Source organism: Panthera onca, chromosome B4 (assembly GCF_046562875.1).
Source record: "Panthera onca isolate mPanOnc1 chromosome B4, mPanOnc1 haplotype 2, whole genome shotgun sequence".
In the NCBI taxonomy this organism is placed as follows: domain Eukaryota; kingdom Metazoa; phylum Chordata; class Mammalia; order Carnivora; family Felidae; genus Panthera; species Panthera onca.
In genome coordinates, this window is record NC_138345.1 from 5,256,211 (window position 1) to 5,268,370 (window position 12,160).

General features: G+C 44.7%; 1 protein-coding gene across 1 annotated transcript in view; it reads right to left on the reverse strand.

The window, feature by feature from the left end:
- Positions 1 to 12,160, reverse strand: part of IL2RA (interleukin 2 receptor subunit alpha) — a 58,244-nt gene that overhangs the window by 10,221 nt on the left and 35,863 nt on the right. Inside the window, exons 2-5 of the mRNA XM_060659371.3 lie at positions 7,484 to 7,675; positions 4,624 to 4,734; positions 1,971 to 2,186; positions 218 to 298 (exon numbers count right to left, since the gene is read on the reverse strand). Of these exons, the coding sequence (XP_060515354.2) occupies positions 218 to 298; positions 1,971 to 2,186; positions 4,624 to 4,734; positions 7,484 to 7,675 (600 nt within the window). The remainder of the gene's footprint in view (positions 1 to 217; positions 299 to 1,970; positions 2,187 to 4,623; positions 4,735 to 7,483; positions 7,676 to 12,160) is intronic.

Genomic DNA, 12,160 nt, shown 5'->3' on the forward strand with positions numbered 1-12,160 from the left:
GAAAGACAAGGGTTTCACCCTTCTGCCCCGAGATACCACCCTCAGCCTGTCCTGTCCTCGTCCTGACACTTGCTTTTGACACGTTTGAGGGGCGGGATGCGGGTGTGGATCCCTGAGCCGTGGACCGGAGGGGTTGCTCTGGGAAAACCGCCTTCCCCCTCTCTGGCATGACAGTTTCAGGGCCCAGCTTTTACCCTCCCAGAAATTCTAGACGTACCTGTAGTACTTGCCGTTATTGAGGGACAGGAAGTGTCACTCCCAAGAGCAGCATCAGTGCTGGCTTGAGGCTCTTCGTCATCTGGAGGAGAGAGGAGGTGATGGAGGTGGAGAGCGGGGTGGGGGGGTCTCACGTACACCCTGCCCCGCCCCTATCAGCCGATCCCCAGATCAGATCAGAGTGCCGTTCTCGGCAGGTTGTCTGGGGCCACAGTGCCGCGTGGCTCTCTGTCAGGGTTACAGGCAAGGGGGTAAGCAGTCCCGGCAAAGCTGGGTAACAGGGAATTTGGCCCTGATCCTGGCTCCGTGCAGCCCTGAGCAGTTCCTCGTTCTCACACTCCGTACTGAGCCCTGGGTTCCATCTGTGGCTTGGAAACCGGTCATCATGCTACAAGTACCCCTGAAACACCAAATGAAATAGAAATGCACAAAAGGACAACTTTTCTCTGTAACAGGGTCCCCATTCCCTGTGGGTGGTTCCAGTTATCCAGGACGCTGCCCTGCCTTGTCGTCCTTTTACACGGGAAGTGACAGACACCCTGGCCAGTGTGTGGCTCACACTGCGGGAAGAAAGCACAGCATCCCCAAAGAGTCCAAGAGGAAGACACAGGGTATGGCAAGTGGTGGTGTTCGGGGACGTCGTCAAAGAGATGTGACCGCCAACTGACCCGTGGGCTGGACCTGGGCACCCAGAGGCTCCTCACCCCCTCCGCTGTGAGTGGGATGTGGGTTCCGCTTGCCTTTCCTGCTCCCAGAGGCTACTCCAAGGGCAAGCCTTGAGACGGTGATGTGGTTGAGACCACCTGCACGGTATACGCGACTGAACCCAGTGAAGGCCTGTTCAAAAACTTTTAACATCTGGCGAGTGAGTGTGGAGATCCCTTCATCTCGCTGCCGCCCAGGAAAAGCCTCCTGCGTAGGTTCCCTTTGCTTGTGACAACTGCCACCTACCAACAGTGGCCTTTGCCTGCCTCTTCCTTTGGTCTCTCCCTCCTGTGCTCCATTTATGGGGGGCAGTTTCAGATTTCACCCAGGGAAACTCCTGGGGAGGGTTACCAACCGACAGGTGGTGAGCTAAGAAACCTGTGACACTTACAGTTGGTTACACGTAAGTAACCATGTACGGCTGGTTACATGTAAAAATAGTAATACGGTTTCGGAATGAAACTACAGACCTCAACCTAGGTGGGTGGTACACCTGTGTGAATGAGTGTGCATGTGCATGTGTGTGCGTGCACATGTGTGTGCTTGAATAGGCCCCTTCCCTGCACGTTTGCACTTTTATCAAAGCACAGGTGGGAATTACAGAAGGAGAGGGGCCTGCTAACAGCGAGTGCTGTGCGAATAACGAGTTTACATTATACACTAGTAAATGAGACACGCATGGGTGGCAGGCTGGACCTGCCCTTTTGAACGGGAGGAAGCGTTGGCAGCTTAGAAGAAGAAGTCAAAGTTCAGGGTCAGCTAGGAAGGGGCTGCGTTATCATCAGTGCGGTGGCATCTGGGGTGCTCTGGGACACTGGCAAGGTCCTCCCTCCTCTTCCATTTCTGCCATTTATCCTTGCTCAGGGTACAGGAGACCTTAGGTGACAGAGACCTTACTTTATCTAGTCTACTTTCTAGAATGAGCAGAAACAGAGGCCCAGGGAGGTGAAGTGCTGTGCCCAAGATTACACGGCTGGTAGGTCAGGAATCCCATCCTGGCCAGCCTGATGGGAAAGCAGGGTGGTGGACCCACGAAGGGGCCACCGTACCTGGAAACCAGCCGTCACTCCTTTCGCTTATGCACTGGAGCGGGGGCTGTGTCCACGTTGCCTTCCCACAGATCATTTTGCAGACACTCTTGGCAGGACCCCTGTGCAGGGCCCTGAATCCCTGCATGCACTGGTAGTGAACTGCCTGCCCCACCACAAAATGGTAAATTCTCCTCGAATCTTCATGTTCCCAGGGCGGAGGCTCCCTGCAGTGACCTGGAAGAGGAAAAGGAAATTCTCAAGGCAAGTTGGCGACGGCATGGTGAGTGAATCCCAGTTGCCCCTTCCTAGAGACTGGACCTTGGTTCTTTTTATTTTGTTCATTCATGCGTTCATTCATTCATTCTTTTATTCAACCAATACGTATTGAGAATGTCTCTGTGTCAGGAACTTTGCCAAGCTCATTGCAGGAAGGCACACAGACCCAGTCACTCCTGCAAGAGCGGACGATCGGTTGAGTGAGAAAGCAATGACGGTAGAATGTACTGAGTATTATAGCTGAGCAGACACTTGCTGTGGGAACACAGAGGAAAGAGAAATTACTTCTGGTGATGGCGAGAGTTTCCGTAAGTGGACAGGAGTGGGAAGGGCCGTCTCGGCTGAGGGACAAGGGGAAGCTCAAGCCCATTTGGGCCAATGAAATGTGCAGACCACCCTGGATCTCCACTGCTAAGTGAGGAGGTACATCCTCAGGTTGTGGCTTGTGGTCATCTTGGGGCCATGGCTGGAGGACTGAAGATAAAGCCAAAGCCGGAAGGAAGGAAGGGCTGAGAGAATCTCAGAGAAATGGAACCTGATCAAGCCATACCTAACGCTTGCTCTATGTGAGTCATGCCAAAGCCTCTGAAAATTCCTCATGCCCTCTAACCTTCCACTCGCCCAACTAAAACCCAAGCCTGACTGGTCTACAACCCCGGTGATCATGTCCTGCTCTGATTTCTTCTCAGGTTTCCCAACCCCACCCCAAATCTGCATATATGGAGCCACATGTACCCTCTCTCCCTAGACATGTGGAGCTATACATATGCCTTGACCTTACAGGCCTTCCACAGTCTGATTTCTTTTAAAGTATCTTCTATATAACCCCTCTGCTCCAGAGGGAAGTCCCAGGGGGAGCCGAGCGGTCCTGTCCTGCATGGTCTGCTCTAGTGTAGTACCTTGCAAATCATGACCGCACCTGTGATTTAGTCTCAGAATAAAATTTCTTTTACAGCCGATAAAATCCATAATGGTCCGAACCTGTTTAAATTACATTTACTTCTTTCAAGTGGAAACATCCCCATTAAGATGATCTTTGAAAGGGCCCTTGGCCAGAACCAATGATTATCTCTTGAGTAAGGACAACAAACATTGACCTCCTGAGAAACCTTTCAATAACTGTGCAGGGGAAGATGGGAAAAAGAGAGAAAAACAATTAAATGTGTTTTGAAATGCCATTCAGTACAATGTTGGACGCACAACATAAAAACATCACGTTGCCACAACGCCCCTGGATTTGTCTTTTTTTTTTTTTTATAAGAGAAGATGCAAATAAATTCAAATTAATTTAAAATAAGGAATCAGTTGAAAGATTCTCCAGTCTAAGTCAGGAGACCTGAGGTCTTACTCCTAAGTGATGTGGGTTTAGCCGAGTATTTTAACCTCTCTCTATCTTAATTTCTTCAGTCAATCGAAGTAATAGTCCTGCTCCTTGACTCAGTGGGTTATGAGGTTCAAATGAAATTATATACAAGATGATAAACTTTTTTGTAAGGTTATAAAATTAACACAGGACAATAGGATCTTGTAAGGTCAGTGGGTCCTCCACAAGTCAGGCTTTCCTAACGGGCTCTATTTCTTCCTGACATAACAACCGGAGTGCAACATGATTCATTTTAGAGTTGCAGGAGCAACTGGGTAGTTAGTCATGGTGCCCACTCAGACCTGGCCCGTTAGCCAGGAGGTGCCTGCAGCTTCAGTACTCACCAGTGTGGTTCATTGTCTTAAAGGGAAAATGCAGAGCGTTTCCTTGAGGGCACAGAGGGTTGTGTACTCACATTGGTATCTTCTGTTGGCAGCGCTGGGCACAGTTAGTTCCAACACATGCTTTTTGAATTGAGTTCAATTGAATTGAATTGAATTGAACTGAATTGAATTGAATTGAACTGAACTGAGTTGAATTGAATTGAACTGAATTGAATTGAATTGAACTGAACTGAATTGGGTTGAATTGAATTGAGTTGAATTGAACTGAATTGAATTGAATTGAACTGAACTGAATTGAGTTGAATTGAATTGAACTGAACTGAACTGAATTGAATTGAACTGAACTGAATTGAGTTGAACTGAACTGAATTGAGTTGAATTGAATTGAACTGAATTGAATTGAATTGAACTGAACTGAATTGGGTTGAATTGAATTGAATTGAATTGAACTGAATTGAGTTGAACTCTATTCAGCCAGCTCCCAAACCAGGAGGAAGCCCAGAGCCCAAGTTGGCTTGAAATGCTGAGCAGCACTACCACCTGCAAACACGATACAACAGTTCTTGTTTACCTGATATCCTTAAAGAAGAGGGTAGTGGGACAGACTTCCCTCCTTTGGGGAACACACAATAAGAGAAGAGTTGGCTCCTGGGAGTCAGCCGGACAGCCACTCAGATGCACTTCTTACCTGGAAGGTTAACTTGGTCAGTGGGCTGCATTTGGCTCTGCATTCCCATGGGGCTTTTTCCCTTCTGTTCTTCAGGTTTAGGGATAACTTGTCCATCTGCGGCCCTTGGGGCTAGAGAACATGGATAGAATGAAGCAAATCACTTCACAAATGCTTAAAATAGAAAACATTCTTGTGTGTTCATTTACTCAAGAAGAGTGCCTTTCCACTGCCTGCAACATGCCCAGCAGTATTGGGGTGTGGGGGTTACAAAGAGAAGCCACACCCTGCCCTGCCCTTGGGGTGCTTTCAGCATTGGCCTGTCAGTATCCCCATGCATGACGGCAGTGCCCTACAACATGTTTCTGAAAGAACTGGTAGATTTTCTGGGGTTTGTGTGTCTCCCCAAAGGGGAGTCCATTCTGCCATCCATCTGCCAACCTGTGGGCTGACTCCCTTGTCTCCCTAAAGCAGCTCATTTAAAAGTTAAAGGGATGAAAAACTTTAAAAAAAAAAAAAAAAAAAGCGGGAGGGGGGGGCGGGGCTCCTGGGTGGCTCAGTAGGTTAAGCCTCCAACTTCGGCTTAGGTCGTGACCTCACGGTTCATGAGTTTGAGCCCCACATGGGGCTCTGTGCTGATGTCTTGGAGCCTGGAGCCTGCTTCGGATTCTGTGTCTCTGTCTCTGCTCTCCCCCACTTGTACTCTGTCTCTCTCTCAAAAGTAAATAAACATTAAAAAAAAATTTTTTTTGAAGTTAAAGGGATACAATCTTAAAGCAAGGAGGAGAGGAGCCTCCTACCACACTTGTCTCCATCGTGAAGGTTTTGGCAAAGGAGTTGAGCATAGGCACTGCTGTGAAGGGGGTGGGGGGTCACGGTTCTAGCCGGAGGTCTGTGGAGGGTGTGCTGGGAACAGCAGAGCAGTGCTCTCAGACTGTGCAGTCCACGCGTGGTATAGCTGAAACAGAATGCACTGTGGCTCACGGACACCATCTCCAGGGGTAAGAAACAAAAGGACAGAGGGTGCCTGGGTGGCTCAGGTGGCTGAGTGTCTGATTCTTGGTTTTCGCTCGGGTCATGATTCCAGGGTTGTAAGATCGAGCCCCAAGTCCTGCTCCGCTCTGGGTGTAGAGCCTGCTTGGGATTCTCTCTCTCTCTCTCTCTCTCTCTCTCTCTCAAAATAAATAAATAAACTTAAAAAAAAATTTTAAAGGACAAACAGACCCACCAGTTTTCACCATGTTCTGTTATCACAGAGTGCATAAAAGACCTCGTAGAGAAATTGGTCTCGTGAGAGCTTTCAGGATTCAGTTGAGAACAAATGTTCAGTAGCAAAACTATGGTATTAGACCAACTCAGGCTTAGAAAGCCCCTTGGGGGTCATTCCCTCCGAACTCCACTCTGGGGAGGTGACCGGCCACCATCTCCCAGCGAGTGGCCCTGCCTTCTCTGTTCACCCTCAACAGCAACGATGAGGTTTGGGACCCTTAGTGCACAGCTGGTTCCAGTCACTGCGGGCATTGAGGGCCACGAGGCTCTCAAGCCAGGTTTTGAAGTCCAGAGATAAAGACATTCGAGGAGAGCAACTTCCTCCTCCTCTCTGCTTTCCTAGTGCAGATTTGGGGCCTTGCTCACACACCAGCCTGACCCGCCTGCGGGTTGTTAATCCTGCTCCCCCAGCCCAGCAAGGGGCTTGTGAGACTGAACAAGAGGCAGCAACCTTTTGGGGGTAGTGGGGTCTTTGGGGGGAATACTCTTCGTGTTTTGGAATGCCCTGACGCTGGGCTGGAAGGCCCGGGACCGGTGATGCTTTCTGCCTGACCGTATATTTGACCTCGGAAGACATGCCCGGAAGACCCCGTGGTGGCCACAGTGAATATGTGGGTAATAGATAAGACAGTGACATGGGCTTCTCTTCCCTTTTTACTCTCATCGGGGGAGGAAAGGCCTCGCCCACTGCCTCTGCTTTTCTACCCAGAGCCTCTTCCTTAGGGCTGCAGGGAAGGGCACTGAAGGAGAGGGGCAGAGGCATCGCGGGGACTAGTTAGGTGCTCACGTGGCCGTGTCGCTGCAGGTAGAGCCAGGATAGGCGTGTGTCACCAGGCAGGGTGTGGGCGGCACCAGGCGTGAGCTTCGGGGGCAAAATGCAAAACAGTAAATGCAGCCTGGCAGGTAGATTCAGCCCACTGAAATTGTTATTATTTTTCTTATTCTTTGCATGGGCTCATTCTGACTCTTCTTTTTTCATTTTTAGCTTTAAAAAAATTGTGACAAGGAGCGCCTGGGTGGCTCAGTCAGTTAAGCATCTGACTTCAGCTCAGGTCATGATCTCACGGTCCATGAGTTCGAGCCCCACATCAGGCTCTGGGCTGACAGTATGGAGCCTGCCTGGGGTTCTCTCTCTCTCTTTCTCTCTGCCCCTCCCCCACTGTCACGCTTGGTTTCTCAACATAAATAAATAAGCTTTAAAAAACTTTTTAAAAAATTGTGATAAGTTATACATAGCGTAAAACTTACCATATTCATCATTTTTAACGTACAGCTCAGGGGCATTAAGTGCATTTACAGCGTTGCAACCTAGATTTATTTTCAAATTGTTCAGTAATTATTAGTATAACGTCTGTTCCCTCTCTCCCCGCAAAATGTAAGTTCTCTGAGTGTTGGGGATCCCGAGTGCCTAGATCAGTCCTTGGAGCTGGGAGGCACTCCTTAAATATTTGTTCAGTGAACTGTTTTCCAGGAACCACTGAAATGAGTTGCTGGATAGTCTGGGCTGCCCACTTTTCATCTGTAGGGCTGCGTGAACAAAAAGCTGGAGCTCTGGCCCCCTCTGAGCTGTAGTCCGTCTGTTTCCTGTGGCGTCACAAAAGGGCACACTTACAGGTACTTATGCACCGGCATTTGTTTTCCCAGGAGGAGCGGCTCGCGTTTCCTGCACACAGCGTGAAGGCTGACCCGTTGCTTATTCTGCGGAAGCCCTTCTTACATTCACAATTTAACATGGTGCCCGTCTTGTATGTGAGGGCTTTGAATGTGGCGTGTTGGATATCTGGCGGGTTTTCATCGCACAGTTCTGCAAAGAAAAGGAAGCATGTTGGGAGGTCAGGACCTTCCGGTCACGTGCTCACACACTTAGCCTTGCCATGATTTCATCACACATCCCTGCACTTTATTTAATAAAGGATTTATGGGTACCCCACATTTTCCTAGAAACAAACTGAGACCGTTGCCATCGTCCCGTAGAAACTTTTGTATCCGAGATGGCTCAGAATGTAACTTCAACCAACTTCCTCTCCCAATTACAATATGTTTCGAACTAAATGAGTAGAAATGAATGAGCTTTTATTCTGAATATGCCTCGTGCTGGGCAAATATAGAAAGAGAGGAGAGTACAGATTATAAGAGGAAAGGAAGGAAGGGAAGCCATGTAAATTTAATTGAGGCACAACATGTATCTGTGAGAAATACTTTTCAGGAAATAAGGATTGTCAGAATTTCTATAAATAATGACTCCTTGCCATTTTTTCTTTTCCTTTTCTTTTCCTTTTCTTTTTCTTTTCTTTTCTTTTCTTTTCTTTTCTTTTCTTTTCTTTTCTTTTCTAAGAGATATGTGTAAAGTGCTGTACTCAAAGTCTGGCAAGTAGGAAATATATATATTTTTATCCATCTGCCCATCTGTGAGTTTACCAGATTCCTTCTCACACCACAAAGACCTGACCCTTTCTCAGCTCCCTCAATAATCGGCACTGGCTTCCCACCAAGGACACTTGAAATAGTGGCCAAATGTCCAAGTATTAAGGGAGGAAAAAAAAGCACTGCTCGAATCAGGTAAAGGATTCTATTGCATATCTTACAACAAGTTCTGCTTCAAGAGGTTCGATTTTTAGGGAAAAAGCCACAGGCTGGATAAAGAAAGTGGATAGGAAGACTTATAGCAAACAGAAGGTGAGAAAGGACAGCCTCTCCGTCCACCAGTACAGGCACCAAATCCAGTCTGGTTGCCGCACTGGCAAGGACACTCTACTGACTGCTTAGTAATTGCTCAGTTGGAGTGAAGCTTCTCTGTGCTCTCACTCTTTGCCCAGCATCTTGCCATGCTGAAGGCCACCCTCATCATCCCAAACCCAGGATGATCCTGATCTCCTGAATAACAGGAAGTGGGAGAGTGCGGGCAGCGTGCCCCACTTCTGACCAAAAAGGGACTAAATTGAAGCAATTTGAATGGCTCGGAGGGCGAGCAATTGAAAAGGAACACGTAACATATGCACTCGATACATACTGGTAGTCATAATCGATAATAAGGTGAGAAAGGTAGCATGGTGGAACAGGGGGAAAAGTGGGCTTCTAGATCCCAGCTCCACCAGCTTACTAGCTATACAGCTTCATTGCTTTTATTTATCTAAGGCAATCCCCAAACCATGCCCCCCAGCAACTTATTTTGTGGACATCAGTGCTGATTCTAAAGTTTATATAGAGTGACAAAACAACCCAGAATAGCCGACACAATATTGAAGGAGAAGAACAAAAAGGGACGACTGAAACTACCTGACTTCAAGATTTACTATCAAGCTACAGTAATCAGAACAAGGTGGTATTGGTGAAAGAATAAATAAATAGACCGATGTAACAGAATAGAGAGTCCAGAAATAGACCCACATTTGATGTCACCCGATCTTTGACAGAAGAGCCAAAGCAATACCATGGAACCAGAAGTCTTGTCAATACATGGTGGTGGGACAACAGGACATCCATATGCAAAGAAATGGAACTAGACACAGACCTTATGTCCTTTCCAGAAATTAACTCAAAATGTATCTGGACATGTGAAGAAATAGGAAAAAGTGACCCATTTGGAAAAAAAAAAGGAGTCAATTGATGGAGCATCTGGGTGGCTCAGTCTGTTAAGCATCCAACTCTTGATTTCGGCTTAGGTCATAATCTCATGGTTCATGAGATCAAGCCCCACGTCAGACTCTACAGTGACAGTGTGGAGCCTGCTTGGGATCCTCTTTCTCCCTCTCTCTCTACCCCTCCCCCACTCTCTCCCCCGCTCTCTCCCAAATAAATAAACTTTAAAAAATTTTTTTAAAAAAGGAGTAAATTGAAACAGAGTCTAAAATGACCCAGATTTGGGAATTAGCAGACAATTGACTGTCATTTATTTTTATAAGGAAAGTTTTAGAGGAACAAAGCCACACTCGTTCATTTACATTTTGTCTGTGGCTGCTTTTGTGCTATAATGGCAGAGTTGAGTGGTTGCAACAGAGACTACATGGCCTACTAGCTGAAAATATTCACTCTCTGGCCCTTTAAGAAAAAAATTGTCAGCTACTAATTCTAAGGAAACATGATAATAATGAGTGAATCAATAGGATATCTCAGAAGGTAAAACAAAACTATAAAAAAAAAGAACCAAATAAAAATTCTAGAACTAAAAATTACAATATCTGAAATGAGCTTAGCCACACCTTGAAGACAAATCAAATAGAAATTATCCAAACTGATGAGCACAGAGAAAAAATTTCAAACAAAAATTTGAATAGACCTTCAGTGATCTATGGGAAAATATCAGATAGCTTATCATATTTTTTAATGCTTTTTTTTTCTTTGAGAAAAAGAGAGAAGCAGGAGAGGGGCAGAGAGAGAGAGGGAAAGACAGAGAATCCCAAGCAGACTCTGCACTGTCAGCACAGGGTCTGATGCATGGCTTGAGCTCACAAACCGTGAGATCATGACCTGACCCGAAATTAAGAGTGGGACACTTAACTGACTGAGCCACCCAGGCACCCCAGTCTATCATATTTAACTGAAGACCCAAAAGCAATAGGAGAACAAGAATGGAGCTGAAAAAGTATTTGAAGAAATAATGGCCAAAAAAGGTCTGAAATTTGATGACAAACATTGACTTACATTTCTAAGATGCAGTTAGAAATGTAAGCAGTTAACTCCAAGCAGCATAAATATAAAGAAAACCACACCTAGGTACATCATAGCGACACTGCTGAAAACCAAAAATAATGAGAAAATCAGAAAAATAGTCAGAGAAAAAGGACATGTGACATACAGGGAACAATAGTGAGTAACGACGGACTTTTCAGCAGAAACAATGCAAGTCAGAAAATAAGGGTAGAATAGGTTTAAGGTTGTAAAAAGAAAAAAAGCCTGTAAGTCTGGAATTCTACCTAGAAAACATATCTTTCAAAAATGAGGATGAAATTAATATATTTTCAGATAAAAGAAAGCCTAGAGAATTTGTTACCAGCACACCTGCGTTATGAAAGATAATGCTGAAGGAAGTTCTTCAGGCTATAACGAAATACAGATCTACAGGAAATAATGAAGAGTGCTGGTAAATATTTACATAAGTGGAAGGATCAGCTTTTAATTTCTTTGAAAGAAAACTGTTTAAAATAAAAAAAAATCATGTATGGTGAGTTTTATTATAGATATAAATGTAAAATATATAACAACTACAGTATAAAGGTTGGGATAGAAAAGTGGAATGTTTCTATCATAAAGTTCTTATAATATGGAATGATACAATATTAAAGTCTAAGGGGATCGTGATAAGTTAAGGATGCATGCTAGAAAGCTTAGAGAAACTGCCAAGTAATAATACAAAGAGCATAGCTAAAAATGGCAATAAGAGACATAGAGTATTAAAATACTTATTTTGTTAGCCAAAATTAAGAGAGAAAAGGGAGAACAGGAATACAAAACCAAATGAAACACCTGGGAAACAGACAAGAGGGCAGACTTAAAGCCAACCACATGAGTAATTATACGAAACATACATCAAACACATAAAATTAAAAGATGGAAACTTTGAGACTGGATAAAACAGCAGGACCCCAACTCTGTGCCGTCTACAAGAGAACATACTTTAAATACAAAGACAATGATAGGTTGAAATTAAAAAATATAAAAAGATATTATGCAGAGTATGCATAAGAAAGCTGGGGTGGCTACATTAACATCAGAAGGTAGATTTCAAAATAAGAACCGATATTCACAGATTACTTGATTGCTTACATAAAAGTACTAAGAAATCTGCAAAATAACTACTAGAACTTAGTAAATTTAGCAGTCTCAATATACAAAAATCACTTGTGGTTAGTTCTGTATGCCAGAAGCAACCAATTACAAAATTAAAAAATTTAAAAACAATTTCATTTATGATAGTATCAAAACTCGTAAAACACTCATGAATAAATTTACCAACAACTTGCAAGGCTTTTGGCCTGGAAACTCTGAAACATCACCAATATAAATTAAAGAACTATGTAAAAGAGAAATGTACAATGTTTGTGAATTGGAAGATTTATTTTTTAAAAAACGATGTCATTTTACCTTAAATTTTGCAACACATTCAATGTAGTTACAATTGAAAAAAAAAATCCAACATGCTTTTTGGTAGAAATTGGGCAAGTTGATTCTAAAACCTCTTTGGAAACACAACAGACCTAGAATTTCTAAGACAATCTTAAAAAGAATGTACAAACTTGGAGAATTCACATCATCTGATACCAAGGTTTTCTATAGGGCTGCAGGAACCAAG